This window comes from Neofelis nebulosa, chromosome 8, assembly GCF_028018385.1.
Source record: "Neofelis nebulosa isolate mNeoNeb1 chromosome 8, mNeoNeb1.pri, whole genome shotgun sequence".
In the NCBI taxonomy this organism is placed as follows: Eukaryota; Metazoa; Chordata; class Mammalia; order Carnivora; family Felidae; genus Neofelis; species Neofelis nebulosa.
In genome coordinates this window covers 22,396,415-22,416,835 of record NC_080789.1, presented here as the reverse complement: position 1 = coordinate 22,416,835, position 20,421 = coordinate 22,396,415, and the positions used below count along the sequence as shown (strand labels likewise).

Below are 20,421 nucleotides of genomic sequence, written 5' to 3'. Positions count from 1 at the left end.
CCTGGACTTGGACTGTTTAGCTTGGTCATTTCAATATCTCCTTAGTACCCGTATTGTGCTTTGAAATATAGCATTTAGACAACATGGTGAGGTGGTAAAAAACTTCAGGTAAACTGCCTGGGTGTGAATCCTACTTTGTCCATCTACAATCAAAATTTTGAACATCCTCTTCACTCTGTCTACTCCCTGTTTAATATTTCTCTATAGCATTTATCATTACTTGAAATTATGTGTGTTTACTTCTTTTTGTCTGCACTCCCCTCTAGAATGTAAGCTGCAAGGGGACAGTGACCATGTACGTTTTGTTTCCTAACATCAAATCCTCAACATCTTGAACAGTACCTATATGGTAGGTATTTCATAATATATCTATTGAATGAATAAAAGGAGACTCACTCTGCTTGTTGTGTATGCCTGGACTAGTAATTTTTGGACATAATTAATGGGATGAAGGAACCTCACCTTTTTCATGGTTTACCTTCAGTCTTTTAAAAAATTTTAGGGGCGCCTGGGTGATTCAGTCAGTTGAGCGACCGACTTCGGCTCAGGTCATGATCTCACGGTTTGTGAGTTCAAGCCCCGCGTCGGGCTCTGTGATGACAGCTCAGAGCCTGGAGCCTGCTTCCGATTCTGTGTCTCCCTTTCTCTCTCTCTGCCCCTCCCCCACTCGTGCTCTGTCTCTCTCTGTCTCAGAAATAAATAAACATTAAAAAAAATTTAAAAAAAATTTTATTTAGTAAACATAAATATAGCACATATGATACACCAGGGTCTATTTTAAGTACTTTATAAATGTTGACTCACGTAAGTCTCACAACTCCCTGGTGAAGTAGGTAAAACCAAACTTGGGGATTCTGGCTATATTCCCAACTATGACACCATGCAGCTTCCCTGTCAATTATTATAAAAATGTCATCTCCGTGGAGCTTAATGCTCTAAAGATGTGTCTTCATTACCCTAGAGAGTGCCCTTCTATCTTGCCCATCTTTCCTTCCTTTCTACCCAGATTAAAGAAGAAAATAAATGATTTCAGTTATTTTATTTTATTCCATTATGCTTTTCCTTCTTTGAGACGACAATGCCTACTGTTAATAAAGCTTTTCTAAGGCCACCTTCAGGGGTAAACAAGTGGTTTGACTCCCACGGGCCACTGGACAGTGGACATGGTCTATGTCTGCCTTTCTTCTTTTTCATGTCTGTTTTCTTCCTGCTTTTCTAGAGCTTTTGGGTCCCTGGAACAATCCTTCCCTTCCACCCTTGAAAAGGGAGTTTAGTGATGTATGGAGGTTGTAAAAACTACCTTTTAAACACAAAACTTAAAAAAAGGCCCAATATTATAAATAATTCCTTTTCTTACGTTTAGTCATTTGGTCCTTTCTTGTCCTTTTACAGTTTCTGTCCCAGATACACAAGCATCCTCAGAGCCTTGGGTCTCTGATAGAGCACAGTATTCACCCAGGAGGCAATTGTCATGAATACAGACACTTGGGATTCGGTGCCACTTTTGTCACTTAGAAATAATCTGCCTTGGGGCAAGTCATTTAATATGACCCAGACTTGGTCTCCTCACCTGTGAAAGACTCAGGAGAGATATTGAGCTAGATGTTTTAAGGTCTTTTGCAGCTCTAAACTGTGATCTTCTTGGAAGAATTATGTAAGGAAGAGAAAGTGCCCAGATATTAGAGTTTCTCTTCTATTACTACTGATTTTGGCATCATTCCAAGGGAGCCATTGTTCTTTATTAAATGGGGGTGAATTTCTCAAAATTGAAGGATGACAGTTGCTGGGGATGGCAATAGATCAAAACCTATTTACGTACAGAATTCCTCCACTTTTTCTCTATAAATATTGGGGGGGGGATTATGAGTAAAAATGATATTTTAGCTCTGTGGTCTACATAATGAACGATTCCAAGATAAATTCATTTAAAAGAGAATGTTAAAAGACCTCCCCGCTTTAGCTTAGGAAGACTGCAGCTGTCATTTTGCCTTCTGAAACTGCAGAAGGATGTTGGTACATCGGTAAACATGTTAGAATTGCGCTTCTCTCACATTCACCTTCTCTTTGGATATCTGTCCAGGCCAAACAGCTATAGTTATTTTATACACTGTATGTACTGGGCTTTGTCATTTGAAAGGGCCCAGAGAACTTGAGGAACATCAGTCATGCCTTCTCCCAAGGTACCCCTGAAGAACAGAGTAGTTACAGGCTCCATGTATGAGCAGAAGGCATGAAGCATGAGGAAAATGCTTCAGAGGCCATCAGAGTTGCTGGGCTAAGAGATAATAGAAAAGATCTGAATGATTTGCTCTCACTTTAAGATTTACAGACTACAAATTACCTAAGTTTTTCACTTTAAGGTCAATTAGTCTTTCTGCCTTCCCTATTCTCCAATGGCACCAACACTTCTCCTGAGAAGTAAGTAAGCTTTTACACTGACCTAAGTGAGCATATCTGTTTGTCCCAGAATCATAAGACATTTGCAGAACTAAATAGAACTTGAAAAGACTCTCAGACCACCACAGTTTGTCTCACCAGACCTAAAGGAAGTAGAATACTCTAAACTCTGGGTCCAATTGTGTATTAACTTTAAGTTAAGACCCCTAATGCTAATGGTGCATATATTTGTGTGGGATTTTGTTGAAGAGTATATTTTCAGCCAGATGTTCATAGGCTGGTAGGTCAACATTGGGTAGCACAAAGTTTAAGATGCCAGCTGGCAAAAACAAAGAAATGCAAGTAAAAATAATGAGGGTAGATGGAAAGTGAGTGATGGCATGGGAGAATGAAAAGTTACCCTGTCAAATGTACCTTGAGAGCTTCTGTGCCTGCAGCCTACATTTTGTCATTGCCCTTCTGAAAAATACCAGAAGAAACAGGAATAAGTGTCTGTCATTTTTCTAAGTGTCAGGGAAATAAGACTGAACCTTCCATTTTAGACTTCTAAAGAAATTATACTGGTTAAACACTTTTTCCCTAAAGCTTATACACATCTTCATCAACCATCAAGACTAGAATTAACACACATATGAATTTTAAGGAACTTGAAAGAACTAGAGTCTTTAAGAGAACAGTTTTGGACAGGAAGCCAAACTGAGATAATGTCACACCCATAATACTTCTCTTGATATCTGAAATAACCTGTGAATCCATTGTAACAGCTATAACCAACTTTGGTCCCCAGTGCTTTGTTTTATTTATAAAGTCGGGGGAAAAACCTAGTATTTTGGGGGGGGGCAGGGCTTGTGTTTTCTATTTCGCCACAGTTTCTGCCACTCCCTATGTCCTGTCCTTAAAAGTGTTTGAGTTCTCAGTCCCTGCCAGTTTATCTTTACAGTCCTGCTCACCAGCTGGTTTTTTTGTTTGTTTGTTTGTTTGTTTGTTTGGTTGGTTTCTTTAGTCAACTGTTGCCTTTTTCTATTTGTTCTAATCAGGCTTAAGGTTACATGGTCCCTTTTACTTCTAGCTTTGGTTGTTTTTAAAAATGTGGGGCACCTGGGTGGCGTCCAACTTTTGATTTCAGCTCAGGTCATGCATGATCTCACAGGTTGTGAAACTGAGCCCTGCCTTGGGCTCTGCACTGACAGCACAGAGCCTGCTTGGGATTCTCTCTCTGCCCCTACTGTGCTCTCTCTCTCTCTCTTTCTCTCTGTTTCAAAATAAATTTAAAAAATGTGTTTGCTAACATCCTTAACATCTTGTCCAATAGACTTTGACCAATTCACTTTCCTAATATAGATGGAAATATGCTTTCAGTGGTGAGGCACCAATAAAGACTAAACATGTTTTAAGAATTTATAATGTTTTGTGGGATTTCTGATTTGTGTGTTATCACTTAGATTAGTGTTGTTTAGATTGTGAAGTCTTTATGTGTATTCATCTCATCTCCAAGGTCTCTGATTTGTGTATGATTGTATGATGCTATTTCACACTTGACTCTGCAGACCAGAGACATGTGTCTCTTTTTTGAGAGGCAGTTGCAAATGTGGCTTCTAAATCATCTAACTGTGAATATCACAGCCCCATGGAGATAAATTATATTAAAAAATAAAAAATAATAAAAAATAAGCATTTAGTAAACAAAGAAACAAACAAATATAAAAAAAAGATGGCCCATGGAAATAAAAGAATCTTTTTTTGTTGTTATTACTGATGGGTTATTCCACTTTAACCACAAATGTAGACATGGAAACTAGACTGTAAAGTGGATCAGTATAAAGTATATTTGCAGTGAGCAGTCTTCTGATGTGGTCCCCCAGTGATCTCACCTCCAGGTATTTACAGCATCTGTAAACACTTCCTCTTGTATGTGGGCTTAATCTAGTGACTTGGTTCTCATGAATAGAATATGGCAAAAGGATGGCATGTTCCAAAGACCGTGACTTCCATCTCCCTAGCCCTCTCTTGTCCTTTCACTTGCTGTACTGTTGGAACCAGATGCCTATTGTGAGATACTTATGGTGAGGCCTATATGACAGGAATTGACAGAGGCCAACAGCTTGTGAAGTGTTAAGACTTCTGTCCAAAAACCCTTGAGGAACAGAAACTTTCCTACAACCACAAGAGTGAGCTAGGCAGTGGGACCCTCCCACTTGGGTCTTGAGATGACTATAGCTCTGTGAGAGACCCAGAACCAAGGACCCAGTTATGCAGCTCCTGGATTCTTGGCCCACAGAAACTCTGAAATAATAAATGTTGTTTTTATATGCCACTAAGGTTTGGGTAATTTGTTATATAGCAATAGATAACAAACACAGAATCTTGTTTTTCTATTGAAATAACAGATAACTCTGTTGTTGTTTTTTTTTTTAACCAAAATCTTAAAATGAGGATAGGAAAGGTGTTTTTTAGTCCAACCAGAAGTGTTCAGGGTCATTCTTGAAAAAATAATTGAAAATATGTAGCCCAACAAATACTGGTTAAATTGAACTGAACTGAGAGATAATGAGCAGCTGAAATGTTAAATATTTGTTATGCTGTAAAGTAGAAGTAGGCTATGGCAATGATGAACCAAACAGTGAATATCAGAAAATGTACTATGATCAAGAGTCCTGTGATAACAACGTTTAGTAGTCACTAAATATTGTTGAGTTGGGAGTTTTGAGGAACTCCAACATTTAACTGAGGAAAATGCACAGGGGAGGAGAGGGAGCATCAGAGATGCATGAAGATAACCAGATATTGGAGGAGCCAAAAGACAACAATAAGACAGTTAACATGAGTATGAGAATCTACTACAGCTAAAGCAAGTGAAGGTGGAAGGGGGTTTATGGACTTTCTTCCCTACTGGTAACCTTAGCACTGCTTGTGTGAAGTGGTAGCAGAGGAACTAGTTAGACCCAAGAAGGTTGAAGAATTAATGGGAGCAAAAAAAAAAAAGGGGGGGGATAGTGAGTATAAACAACTACTCAAAACATCCAAAAGATAAAAAACATAAAAATATCAGGAAAGGAAATATTGAAAAAGAAGTGGGCAGGTGACATAAAAGTTGCTAGTGTGCCAAGAATACATTTGATTCAGGATGACAGAGATTAAGACAGCTGACATAATATGGGCTTTGACACAGTCTTGTAAACCTTTAAAATGAAAGTGTTTTTGAATTCCTGACTTCCAAGTGTTATATTGTCAAAGGACAAAAGACATTATGCCTTTTTAAAAGGTTTTTAGAGGATTATCCAAATACTTGGTCACATGGAATTCTTACCTAAGAAAAGGTAAATTATGTGTTGCAAAATAAGTAATCAGATAATTTCCCCAAGTCTAGGGGACAGAAAAAGTCCAATATGCTTACAGTTTCTAGGAGAGTGAAAAATAAGTCACATTCTCATGTCATGGTTCCTTTCTTAAAAAGAGAAAAAGGGTGAAATTTGATCTTCAGAAGTCCTGGGAAACTTTTAGACCTAAGAAAAGACTGAACTGGGGTTGGTGAGGAAAGTGGATATTGGGTGAAACTGGATAATTAAGCTTTGCTACTAAAGGTCAAGCATTATAAAAGACAGAGGGAAATAATGAGTGGAAGAGAGGAATTCATGTGCTTACTGCTCTTACTATGTCTGCGCTTAGAACATAGGAATACTTTCCATGTGTTTGATGTATCAAATGTACTCGAGAACATGCAGACCTTTGCACTGGCCAATATTTCAATATTAAAAAGGATACAGTAAAGAAAAATCACTATTACCAAAGGAATAAACTTTTGTCTTTGAAACTTGAAACAACAAATACAAATAAAGCATGAAAAAACATGCTTTGAAGTGTGCTAACAGATCAAGATTGCATTTAGCAAACCACCTTTTCTCTGTTTAGGAACAATCTCACGGATTGCAAAACACAATATGTTAATTAAAGGATTTCAGGTAGCAATCATGGAATATTTTTCGTGACAGATGAAGAACAGATACTCTGAACACTAAAACTGCATAAACACAACAAAGAGACATTGTGTCCCTTTTGCAGCAGCGCAAAGTTAGAGTGAATGCAAATGAATGTGCTGGCAGTAAAATTACACTATTAACCATCTGAAGATTGGGCTCATTACCTAAGAAGGCAAAGCATCAATTTGTAGCATTATAACATTCTGTTTGTGCTGCTGAACACGTGTGTGGATGTTTTTATATATTCTCTACTCATTTGGGTGCATGATAAGCACTTTCACATCAGCCTCTTGATAAAAGCTTAATTTTGTATTGTTTCGGTTACATTGTTTTCTCTAATGGGAATGATATTCTGTCTTAAAAATAAACACTCCATTTATTCTCCAAATAATTCTGAGTTCAGGTTCTTCTGTTTCTCATTATCAAATGGCCTGTACACTATTACAGATATATCTTATTGAGCACACTGATTTGAGAAAATGTATATTTGAATACCATGAGGAATATATTCATTCATTCAGTCACTCACTCTTTCACTCTGCTAATGCACATGTATTGGTCTAAGAACACTGGGAAATTCACGGATGGATGCGACACTGTCTCTGCCTTCAGGATGTTTCTAATGTCAGAAGTGGTAGAGTGTTATTAGTACCTTCAGGACAGGCATAGAGCTATCAAATATCCGAGGAAAGAGACAGCAGTGTATTCCTGCCTTCTACAAACATTTTTTTTTTGACCACCTAGATGTTATTGGCACTGTTCTAGGGCTGGGTATATAGAAGGGAACAAGATAGTCAAGGTCCCTAAGCTCATGGGTCCTGAATTTTGGGAGAGAGATGAAAAATAAGGAAAAAACCAAACAAATAAATAATGTAATTTTGGATAGCCATAGGTGCCATGGAGAAACTAATGCAGGGCAATGGGAAGGACAGTGATAGATAGTATGTGAGGAGTGTGACTTTGAGGTCTGAAAGCCTCCGTGAGGAGATCGTAGCCGAATAGAGGTTTGATGATGTATAGGAGCAAGTGTGAAAATCTGAATAAAAGGCTTTCCAGACAGAGACCAATATGGAAAGGGCTTGAGGCAAAAATGAGCTTGGTATATTCTGGAACAAGAAGAAGCCACATAACTAGAGTTTAGGGAAATAGGAGAGTGAGAGATGAGGTCATAGAGGTGGGAACGGGCCAGATCCTATTGACTTCTGTAGGCTATGATAAGGATTTTATTCTAAGTGAGAAGGGAATCCATTGGATACTTTAAACAGGGCGTGGCATGATCTGATTTACATTTGAGAAGGAGAAGGATCATTCTGGATGCTGTGTGGAAATTCAAATGTAGAGTCATAAGAAAGGTAACTAGTACAGAGATTAGGTGTCTATGAATTAATTATCCAAGCTAGAGAGAACCAATGAGAAATTGACTCCAGTAGTCTAACTTAGAGATGATAGATTAGAACCCATCATGCTAGTCCAGTTAGAGGTGGTTGGTTTGGACTAGGGTGATAATTACCAATGTGAGAGGAGTGGTTCCCTTTTAGGGGAAGTTTCACAAAGGAAGTGATATGGAGCTACTTGAACTGAACTTTAAATGATGGGTAGCATTGTGACAAGGGGATAGTCCCTTAGTTTATTGAGTGCCTATGATGCACTGCACACTGGACTGGGTGTTGGGGATACAGTAGTGCCGAAGTCCTTGTTGAGAATGAGGAGCAACTTGCTGAGGAAGTAATATTGTAAGATACAAAAGTAGTGAGGTGAACAATACGCTTATAAGAATTACTTCTGGAATTAGTTCTAAGGTCGCTTTATTGTTTTCCTTTTACTGTAGAATATTGTATGATGCAACTCCTTTGTATGCTTAACTCTCCTTGAATTTGCAAAAGTGTTAGCTTTCTATCAGTAGAAACTCAGTTCACTGTCAGTTGGCAAATTTCATCAGATCACTTCCTTAGAAACAGTGGTTAATATTTATCTTTCTCATTCTGAGAAATTATAGCCTCATTAGGAAGGAAAAGAGCAGAGGAGAATACAAAGTATATAAGTTCTTATATCTAGGTGTATTACTGCTCATCTGCTTTCAGTCTTGGCCCCTGAATCTTTTCCCAGCTGGTTGACCCAACTTCAACTTTTCCTCCTTCTAATTCCTATTGTAAACTGCCTCCCAAATTGACTGGTCTAAAGCAGTCCAGTCATGTCTGTTCCCTAGTGTCTACAGAACAAATTTCAAATTCCTTAGCCTGACACAAACTAACCCAACCTACTTTTACTGCTTTATCTCTGACTATACTCTCTACTCTCTAATTGTTTTAATTACATTGGATTTTTTTCTTTTTTAAAAAATTATTAAACTGTGGTGAAATAATAAAACATAAAATTTACCCCCTTAACCATTTTTAAGTGTACAATTTAGTGGCAATGATTGAGGACATTCACATTGTTGTGCAAATCCCATTGCATTTTAAATCACACAGTATCGCTATTCTCCTAATATTCCTTGCAACTTATATTTATATTTATATGATTTCTGCTGACCCCTGAAACGTTTTCCCTTTCCTTATCAGTTAAAGTCCTACATATCTTGCAGACCAGTGCTAGGATCCTACCTCTTGCTTTAGGCTCCTATGAAACCTTATCTGGAAACAGAAGGTCAACTCTGTTGCTAGGTAACAGTGCTTACAGTTAAAATGCCACCTTGGTTGGCAAATTGCATCTTGACTGGGAGGATTTATACATGAACTACAAATACCTGATGGGGATGTGATACTTTGGTCTTTCTCGAGTGATGACGCTTATAATTAGGTAGGTTCCTTGGCCCTGGAGGCTAAGTTTACAGAATTGTACAAGAGATATTGCCTCTTATGGGACATGACACTTCAAATCCAAGACCATTCTCACACTCATCCAATATTGATTTTGTCTTCTTGTACCTGAGCTGTCACTTGAGGGGCCTGTGCTGATGTTTGTACCAATATAAAGGACTCTCACTGAAGAGAAACTCTGAAGGTGCCCTGATGGTCAGTGGAGTTTCCTCTGTGACATCCTTCTGGTAAACCTAAAGCCAAGCATGGCCCATAGTAGTCTTGTGAGTCTGAATGTTTGGCTGGACCTAATAAGAACTGCTTTTGGGAGTTGCATCAAAATGTAGAAATGTTGTCCTAAGTACTAATAACCCTTGCACATCTGGACTCAAAACTGCTGTACATAGGGCCAGGGTAAGAAAGCATTGCTTACCTTTGGAAGGAGCTGGATTGCCTGTAGAATTCTTTGTCTGTGCCCAGAATTAAGGATTCCAATTTCCAATAAATCCTGATCTTCCATAACATTACTTCCCTGGAACAAAGCCAGAAATGTTACAAGTTAATTCAGGCATTTTTACTATGGGTAAATAATGATTTATTTAATGCAGAGAAAAATAACCAACAAGTGATCTGATTTCTACATACAAAACAGTCATTCTTCAGTGAGGGTGAGGGCAAGTAAGAGGTCACCTATGTGACTGAGTTGAAGGTTCTGGGAAAGCTTCCTTCCCCCCAGAAATGCTCTCATGACTTACTATTTATGGTTGGGTTATCTGCATTGGGGATTCATTCCTGTGGCTTCAAACTCTGTTCCTGGAAGAATGTAAGTGCTTCTAGGAAGAGCTGCTGTTTAGGATCATCAGTGATCTGCCTATATGTTGATATGAATGAATCAGTTTTGTCTTCCCCTAAAAATAGATTTTGAGGGGCGCCTGGGTGGTTCAGTTGATTAAGTGTCCGACTTTGGCCCAGGTCATGATCTTGCAATTCGTGAGTTTGAGCCCCACATTGGGCTGTCCGCTGGGGGTGCAGAGCCTGCTTCAGATCCTCTATCCCCCTTTCTCTGCCCCTTCCCCACTTGTGCATGTGCTCTCTGTGTCTCAAAAAATATATAAATAATAAAAACAATTTTTAAAATAGATTTTGAGAAGAAAACTGATTAAAAATTATAGCATACTAGGCACGTTAAAAGTGAGAATTAATAATTAATCTTAAAACACTGAATGCCAGACATCTCTGATCAAGATATGGCGATACAACAATGAATAATTTGCAGGCCCCTGTCTTTATTCTTTCCATTCCAGGTATGGAAACAGATTTTCAAACTCAGTTAAGATGCTGTGAATATGCTATGGTGGTAGCACGTGCTTGGGGGCCCTGAGGGGATCCAGGATGTGTTTTCAGTTCATGACTGTTTTCAGTTCAGATCATGACTGAAGCCTGGTTAGGACCTAGCACTCAAAAGAGGAAGGACAAAAGTGGAATTATGTGCAATGTCCTATGGGTGAGAAAGAACACAGCACATTTGGAAGCACTGGCTTCTTGGCTGAGTTGGAGAGAGGAACAAAAGGTAAGGCTGGCAAGGTAAGCCAAAGCAGACTGTTCAGACATTGTACACCAGGCTGAGGAATTCAGACTTCATCCTGACCGTAACAGGAAGTCACGGACAAATTTTAAGAAAAGGAGTTACATGATGATATTTCAAATTTGGAAAGATCAATTTTAGATTCTGTGGCTGGGCCTCTGTTTCCTTACCTATAAAATGACAAAGTTGAGCTACAGGGTCTCCAAGGACCAACCTAATCCTGAAATTCTCTGATTTCAATGATTTTTTAGGCCTTTGATTAATATTCTAATACAAAAATTTATAAATTGTTTATTTTGTACCTAAAGATTTTAGTCTTTTGTAGTTTGTAAGCTAGAGTTTTCCTTTAAATTGAGAGGTCTGTAGAGAAGCTCAGAATTGGATCACTCCTCTTCTGAACAAATCAAACTGTCCTACTAATGTGTAACACAAAAGCACTTATGAGTAGAAATTACAGAACACATATTTATGGAGAGCGGTGGTGCTGATAGACAGTTAAAGCAAAAGAGAGTGAATTGGAAAGGGCAATCCTCAGAGCATGGAGACTCTTGGGAGGCTACTGCGGTTGTTCTAGAGACGATGTGGGCTTAGACCAAGGTGGTGACCATGGGAGATAGAAAGAAATGGGTGGTTTGAAAACTATCAAGAAGCTTGATTCAGTGACTGAATATACTGAATGATGGAGAAACGCAGGACACACATTAGTTCTAGTCTTGGGCAGTGGGGGTGGATCATGATGCCTTTTCCTGAGATAATAAAGGAGGATGGGCCAGTCTAGTGTGGTACAAAGTGAGACTAATATCTTTCTCTGTACAGGGACAGAACAGATGGATATAAACAATTTAATATCATACTACATTATAATGGATAATTGATTGTTCTTAGAAAGATTAAAGCTGTAAGAATGGTACCATAGTTAGAGATTTAAAGTGGGCATTCACTGGACACAAACATTCCACCTACTCATGGTATCATTCCTATGCTTAAGCTACCCTGGCCTTCTCAGAGGAAGCAGAACGAGCCAGGTATATAGCAGCATGATAATGAAAAGCCTAATGAAAAACAAATAAAGCCAGTCTTGGCAAAATGCCACAGGAAACATTGCTCTCAAGAAATTACTCTGTGCACACAATAGAGCATGGCTAAGAATATAAATGGCTTCATTTTGAGAAAGTGTTTTTATTTTCAGAAATGGACTAGCATGTCATGAGTAGGATATATGATACCACTCTATATTTGACTTTTAGTCTCTAAAGGGTTTTCCAAAAGGAGTTAAAAGGATCTTAAAAAACAAAAACAGAAGACAAAAAATAAGAAACAAAAAAACATTGTCCATCTATGTGTTAGATCACTACCAGGTTTTCCATGGGCTAAATTACCAGCCTACAACTTCAGCTCATACAAAATGTACTGGTTTCTTTGTGCATACACAAGACAGACCAGAATTCTGATGTGTCTTGTGTTTGTCTTCTGTCTGTGTCTTCTGTTTCAGTAAATATAGATACCTAATATCTATAGGTAATCCTGATAATTTGTTTTTAGTGTTTGAATAATGAAATTATTTGAAAAATTAAATCCTTAAAACCACTGTTCTTCTAAACTACCAATATACTGTCTTCTCTATCTTCAGTAGGAAGAACCTTTTTGAAAAATTGTAGGGAAGTTAGACATCTCTTTGGGGCAAATTTCCTAGCATATGGAATAATTACCAAACACTTTTGAAAAATGAGTGAAAATTTGGGAAGCACAGTGCAAATGGTGAGAATGTGCCCAAGGGGAAATGGTACTAATTTTGGAAACATAAAGAAAAGGATTCACTGTCCCCAATGAGGCATGCTGTTAGAAATTTTCTATTTTCTCTCTTATTGTAATATATAGAGATACCAGAAATATCCTGTGCATCATCTAGCCAGTCTTTTTTTTTTTTTTTTTGAAACACCAGTAGGCTTGGAGTCTGGAGATCTGGATCTAAATCTTGTTTGGGTAAACTTGGTTAAGTCATGTATTATTTCTAGGCCTCATGGTCCTCACCCGTAAAATGTAGTTCAATGAATACTCATTCAGTTCTAAAGCGGTATGATTTCAGTCATGTCCAACTTTTGATTAGTATCCTTACATATAAATATAGATTGTATAATTTGAAGTTACATTTACATTGCAATTACATTTTAGTGTTTCAGAACTTGCAACCTAAAGATAGCTTTAAGAAGTACAGTTGACTCTTGAACAACATGGGTTTGAACTGCAAGGGTCCATTTAAACCTTGATTTTTAAAACAAATACAGTACAGTACTGCAGATCTATTGGCTTTTCTTTATGACTTTCTTAATAAAATTTTCTTTTCTCTGGTTTATTATAAAAATACAGTATATGATACACATAACATGCAAAATCTATGTAAATTGACTGTTAATGCTATTACTAAGGCTTCCTGTCAACAGAAGGTATTAGTAGTTAAGCTTTGGGGGGAATCAAAAATTATATGCAGAGTTTTGGCTGCACGGTACAGGTGTGGGGGTGAGGTCAGCACCCTGAACCCCTGCATTGTTCAAGGGTCAACAGTAATTACAGAGAAGTGCAAGAATGCACTTTTTTTCTTGACAAATTAATCTCAGGACTAGGTAGGAATTTATAACATTTCTTATTAAAATAAATGATAGAATACCTTAGTTTTGTAATATCATGGATTCTTACAGCTTTTTGGAGAAAAATAAAATATTTCACGTCTTGCAACTAACCATTTCATTTGCACTTGGGTAACAGATGTGCCATCAAGGACAATAAACATTTCCATTCTTCCTGGGGAGCTGGAATTTATTCTCATGTTATCACCTGCCTTCACTAAATGTTAGAAAAATCCCAGCTTTTTTTTTTCCTCAATAATAGCTGAACATAAACTCTAGCTTTCTCCCTCCTCCATTCATTTTTCACATGACTGCTAGATCAATGGTTTTTGGAGTAGAGCTTCATTATGTGTGTCTTCTGCTTAACCATCTACTATACTGCACTCTCTACCTCCTCATCCCCAGTACGCATGCTGTGTCTACTTCTGCATCTCCCATTTACTTCTCAACCCACTACAATAAGCCTTTACCCTCACTAACTCCATAGAATGTCTCTGCCAAATGGTAAGAAAGGCTTCTAAATTGCCATATCTAATTGATTCTTTTCAAACCTGATTTCAAAAAAATGCATTGGCCACACATGGCTGGTGGCTACAATACTGGACAACACAAACAGAGAATTTTTCTGTTATCTTAGAAAATTCTACTAGACAGTACTTCTCCACAATTAAAGGCATTTAAACTATACTTGAATCACACAGATGGGGCAAAAATGGGGATCACAAGGGAATCAGAACAGGGAGTCAGAAATACTCATGAGTCATCCTTAGGATATTATTGATGTGCTTCTTAGTCAAAGTTCATGAACATAAAATTTAAGGACGTTTAGCAAATTTTCTTCTGATTTTTCAGTCGTTAAGAAAAAATAGTAGCCATTCTATTTTCATTAGTGTTTCTTTATTACAGGGCTAGAAATACACGCTATCAAAATGACAAGCCCAATTGAGGAGTAATTTATTATTTTGTTAGCATGCTACCAGGCACATTGCACAAGGCGCTTAGGGAATAATAATGAGTAGATAAAGTTGCTTAGTTAATGACCTAATAGAAGGATCAAAGGCCCAAGGCAGTGTTTTTAGAATAGCTGTTCTTTTACTGACAAGAAATATCTAATCCAGGGGGTCTTTATTGCTTTCTTAAGTCATGGAATGAGGAAAAATAATGTATTTTATGCACTGAAAACTGAAATTTCTCTGACTCTGGGGAGCATACTTTATGTATTAGATTTTTCCAGCAGTGATAAGCAAAGAAGATGACCAAACAGAATAAAAAGCAGTGTTTTGTTCTTAATTCTACATAAGAAATAGAACAGCTATTTATTGAAATCATCTCAAATATATCTAAATTAATCATTTGTTTCTCTCAGAGCTCCTCTTATTTTCATAACCTCAGTATCATATCATATTAATTCAGCAAACTTTCCTTCACATTGCATATTATATATAATAAGTGCCTACAAATGCTAGGGAAACATATTTAAGGACTATAGGGAACTTGTTTCTTTTTAATATAGGCTTAAGTTGGATGTTATTTATTCTCTCTCTTTAGTCAAAGACTGAAAAAATCAAGAGGATGCTGTCAATTGGAGAAAATTTCTTTTGCTCTATAATTAACTAAACTAGATTCTTCTCCACAATTTGTATGGCCTGAAATATTCAAAAGAGAATATTTGTATAATAGAATGATAGTAAGATCTTGCAAACTCACACATGGAGACACACATATAATATTCTTGGAATAATGCTGCCTCTTAGCCTCTATAAAGGCTTTGAGTCAATTTGATATCAACTTACAAGTAAACCCAATACATGCCTTTTCTGCATGATTAGGATGGTAACTATTGGGATAAGTCCCAGATTTATAATTCCCCTATCAGTGTTGGAACAAAGCTTTATTTTGTTTATCAGACAGAAATATGGGTACCATAAGTGATCAGATAATGGATGATGTGCTTCTTCCAATTTTATTTTTAAAAATTTAAAAAGTGTGTGTGTGTGTGTGTGTGTGTGCTTCTTCCAATTTTAATTCCCTCTCTTACATGAATGAAATGACAGTGGAGAAAAATAGTGTATATTTTTTACCTCTCTACCTTAGCCCTCCATTTGAAAATATTCTGTCTACTGCAAGGGAATTTCTTGCTCAAAACTTAACTAAATCTTCACATTCTTAGCTTAGGAAGAGAGTTTTTTAAGTTCTTAAGACCACATGGATTATTGATTCAAGTAAATGTCACATCACTGAGCAATAAGTTAGAGAGCATCTTATATATGTAAGGTATATATTTTAATAAATAACATATCTTAGAATTAGTTTTTAGGATCACTATTTAGCAGCGAACGTGATTACAATGCGTTTTATGCTACCAGTTTCCCCCTCTTTATCTTTCAGGCCTATATCCCCTTTGAAACATCTGTTCTGACGCTATGGAAAGACAGAGTGGGGAGGAAGTTAAGTAATCAGGTATTTATTTTCAAAGTATTGCGCAAGGTTTGATGATATCATAAGTTACAATCCTAATTCCTTTGAGACATGTTTTCATGTAGATTTTAGAATTATGCATATATATAAAATACCTCAAAGTCATTTATACAGTAACTTGTACTGTCTTGGTCAAAAGTTTCACAGATGCAAGAGAAAGCCTATTCAATTTTAAAGATGTTAATCCACAAGTCCTACAAGAAGAAATGCTGATGTGAACAAAACGTATTTGTATGCTCTTACTTTCTTCCAGATACATTCATATGAAAATATAAAGCTTATGAACACCCACTGTCTTCTTTCGATTTTCACACTAATAGCAGTTCGTGTAAGCATAGAGTAAATTACACACTTACTGAGTTCTTATTCTGTGCCAGGCACTGTTCTTATGCCTTAGACATATCACTGTATTTAATTCTCACCATAGCTCTCTGAGGTAGGCAGTTAACTTGCTTCCATAGCTAATGGGAGCCTTTCTTATAACTCTTATCTGGTACCACCTCCAGTGCAGTTAGTTTAGGAGAGAAAAGGTTCAGTACAAAAATGTAGCTAGACCGAAACCATTTGCATTTTGCTTTAGAGCCATATGAAATTCACATTTGAACGCAAGTGTTCCAACATAGTTTACGTTTGATTTCACAACGTTTGAGTAACAATGACTTTTTCTTTATAGAACAGGATTTGGAAAGCTGTCTGACCTATTCTTCCCTCCTCTGCTCCAGTCTTTTCTGTTCACTGAATCATGGAATCAGGGTTGGCAGGGACCTGGGGGGTTTTCTTGTCTAAACGTTCCCTCACTAACTGCAAAGCTTTAACTTCCCTCTCTCTTTTGAAGCGTGGTGCCTAGCTGGGTTGCACCATTCCCAAAGGGGTGGGGAGGATATTAAATGTTTTAAATGGTCTTTCCCAATAGCTGAGTCTGAGCAGGGGGGTGGGATGCGGCTGGAGGGCCACCTCAGTCCTACTCTTTTAGTTCCCACTGTGTTGCAGACTGAGTGTGACAGGAGAGCTATTAGAAGAACATGCCAAAAGTAGAGATGAAAACAGTTAGCAGCTGTCCTGTGTCCTTTTCCAATCATAAGCTGTGAAGTTTAAAAAAATTTTTTTCCTTGGGTAGGCTGTACATAATCTTGGCAGGTATCTGAGTTTTGTTCTTCCATCTAATATGCTGAACATTCCCCAGTGCCTCACAAGAGAAAAATGAGCAGCAATTAGGTTAGCTTGGACACCCTGCTCTTAACAGAAGAGGAACATGGCACCTTCATATTTGCAACAGGGTCCTCTTCAAGTGATCTCTCACTGGTGATACAGAGCCCTAAAAGGAAGGCTTCTCTCTGGTGGAACAACAAGAATTTGGTCCTGAGTATAAGCAACACAGCCACACAGTATGAAGCAGGAAAAAAGTGCCTAAAATGATTAATGTTAACTAGCAGCCATTGAGCATTCAGTGAGTACCAGGTACTTTGTCCACCTTATTTAGAACCTTAGTAAGTTCCAAGTTCTACACTTGATCTTAGCCAAAAGGCCGAGAAGCAATATAAGTTCTAAGTTCTAAGTTCTAACACAGGAGGCAATATCTTCATACTTCAGACAAAGAAACTGAGTCCCACAGCTGTGAAACCTGAAAGAGCTTCTGGGCTGACAACAGAGAGCCCAATGTGGGGCTCGAACTCACAAACCATATCATGACCTGAGCTGAAGTCAGACACTTAACGGATTGAGCCACTCAGGTCCCCCCCAGAGCTGTGAAACCATTTAGCAAGTTCACACAGTTAGTACACGATGGATCTGAGATCAATGTTTTACTCTTTCGGATTGTGACACTCATGTTTCCTTCACTACCGAAAAGGAACCAAATGTTCAGTAGAGGACACTTTCTAGATGGAGATTCCAGTCAAGGATGTGTAACACTGCCAAGAAGTCACTCCCATGATGCTATTTTCAGCCACAGCCTTACATATATATTGACACACCGCTGAGATTGACTGCCATGGTTTCTCCAACACATTTTATTTCAAATAAATTATTTACCTTCTGAAAGGTTAAGCAGTTAGTTCTTCCAACTGCCTTAGTGTAATCTAGAGCCAAGCATGTTAATATAAGTGATAGAGTCTGGCTAAAGCACCAAGTAACTTCTCATGTTCTGAGCCAGGACTATGCTAGGAGGTGGGAAATAACATCATGACATCAATTTGGCATTTCTCAGCTCTTCTGTAGAGCCTTGTCAAACTATCTGGCTGGTCAACTGGGAAAGGCCATGTTTGCATTTCTTCTCTTTAGGTCTCTTTCAAAGCCAGGATTTAGGGAGGGGGATTTCTGAAAATCAACCAGTAAGGTAGAAAATGTCTGGGAATGGATAAAGGACATTTGTGTCCCTAATTTAACATGTTCTGAATCTGGAGAAAAGACAGTCCGTTGTAGTCTCCTGAGAAGCCTGTCCAGGCTGAAGGAGGCTGGGATGCTGAAGGTGGATAATTTAGTCCTCTGGGAACTGGTAGACTGATCATAAAGACGACTTATTAGTCCATTAAAGAAATGGTTGTCCTCAAGGAGCAGATATCTCCAGATTTAAGGATGATGAGGTCACCTGATACTGAGAGCTATATTCAGAAACAGTCAAATAAACTTAGGAGGAGAAGAGCAAAGAGGAAGAGAAAGGCAGGGGCGGAGAGAGAGAGAAAGAGAAAAAGTATTGCTTGTTAAGGGTGAGGGTAGTAGTGAGGAAAGTAGGGTTGCCAGATAGAACATAGAAATTCCAATTTATCTAGGATTTTATATTTTTATTTACTTAATCTGGCAGTCTCAGAGAGGAGGCTACTGAACACTGGAAATGAGCTACTGGAGTCCAGTCCAGAATTGAAACAACCACTGATGTAGGACTGCCTTTAATTTGTTTATTCAACATATATTTGTTCACCTAATATGTTGTGAGCACTTACTATGTGCCAGACACTGGGCTAGGTCCTGAGACACAGCGAGAGCAGAGCAGATAGGCTCCCTTTGCTTTTAGAGCTTATAGTCTAGTGGCGAAAACAGGAAAATAACAAAGTAAAAAAAAACCCACAAGTAATTATTATTTAGCCAAGTTTTATACAGGCCACGAACTATTAAGGGCTTTATTTTGTTTATTGCTTACAACAACCCCTGTGGTTGGTACAATTATTACCCTTATTTACAAATAAAGAATTGAAGGCACAGAGAAGCTAATAATTTGCCCAAGTGTACATGCTTAGTAAAAACTGCCTTAAGGAAAATTAATACAGTGCTGCGGTTAGAGAAAAAATTACAAAGGAGACTTATATTAGAAAGAATGGTCAGGAAAGCCTCTCTGAGAAAGTGACATGTAAATTGACACATGAGTGATTAAAAGGAGCAACCCAACCGTGAGAAGAGCCATTAGATAGGCATTGTAAAAGGAAGAGCAGGTGCAAAGGCACTGAGGTAGGAAAAGAGCCAGGTAGATTCTAGGAACAGACAGAAGGCTAATAAGACTAAATTTAGTGATTGAGGGTGAAGAGGACATTGGAGGGGGAAATAACACATTGGAGGGGCATAGGTAACACAGACCCTGATAAGGGCTTTGATTTTATTCTAAGTGCAATGGAAAATGTTGAAGGACATAAACTGACTTACATTTTTTACTATACTCTGGCTACAGTGTGAAGAATGGATGGAGGAATTGGGTGACATGGAACTTGAGGTAAACAGCCTGTATTGAAATAATCAATAGCCTGGAGACACTGAAATCTGAGGAAAATGTGACAAAATATGATCTGTTGGAGAACCACAGGAACTGGTCTCACTGGAGAGTCAAATTTCCAAACTATATACAATCTTTCATTTGAATCAAAAAGAAAAGCCAGATGGTAAAGATAAAAGTCAGAATTGCTTCTGACATAGGGTCCAAATTGAAACAACCATGGATAGAGATTGAATAATACCAATCAAATGTAAACATCTATACTCCATGGACTCAGCATTTGTATTACTAGGTTGTGGTAGACATTGTTGGTAGGCTGATCCCCTCCTTTGCAATCTCCTACCATGGAGTTTGGACAAATTGAATGTTTCAGCCTCCCTTGAAGCTATGGGTGGGCATGTGAAAAAATTTGCCCAGTTAGGAACTTCTGGAAAAGCTGTTGCTTTTCTGATTAGAAGGGAGAAATTCATCTGGTATCCTAGTGTGTCCATAAGAAACTGGCTGTGGACTTTCTCCCAACAAGTGGAGTCAATTGTTCATATAAAGTGACAGAGATGGGTTCACAGTCAGTTAACCACCAAAAACAAATAATCCTATTGATTTCTGTAAGTGGGCAAGCATGAATTATGGGAAAGCTAGTCCCTAAATAAGAAAGGTTATTTAAAGCTATCTCCAAATTTGCATACAAGTTGCTCTGGCCAGTGTTGATCTGTTGTTTTGAAAATAATGATGAAGATGTGGGCTATGGCATGTAATAGAGGTCATAGTGGAGACAGCAGGGTATTCACAATTTATTTTAGACAGACCTGGTGTGATAATCACAGAGAAGAACAGAGAAGGATATTAGAAAGAATGAAAGTTA

The 20,421-nt window shown here is 37.9% G+C and overlaps 1 protein-coding gene across 14 annotated transcripts in view; it reads right to left on the bottom strand.

Moving 5' to 3' along the window:
* The window catches only part of ANKS1B (ankyrin repeat and sterile alpha motif domain containing 1B), a 1,084,349-nt gene that overhangs the window by 311,896 nt on the left and 752,032 nt on the right, over window positions 1–20,421 (bottom strand). For all 14 annotated transcript variants that reach the window (XM_058741681.1, XM_058741678.1, XM_058741679.1 and 11 more), the window contains exon 16: window positions 9,606–9,704. In XM_058741681.1, the coding sequence (XP_058597664.1) occupies window positions 9,606–9,704 (99 nt within the window). The remainder of the gene's footprint in view (window positions 1–9,605; window positions 9,705–20,421) is intronic.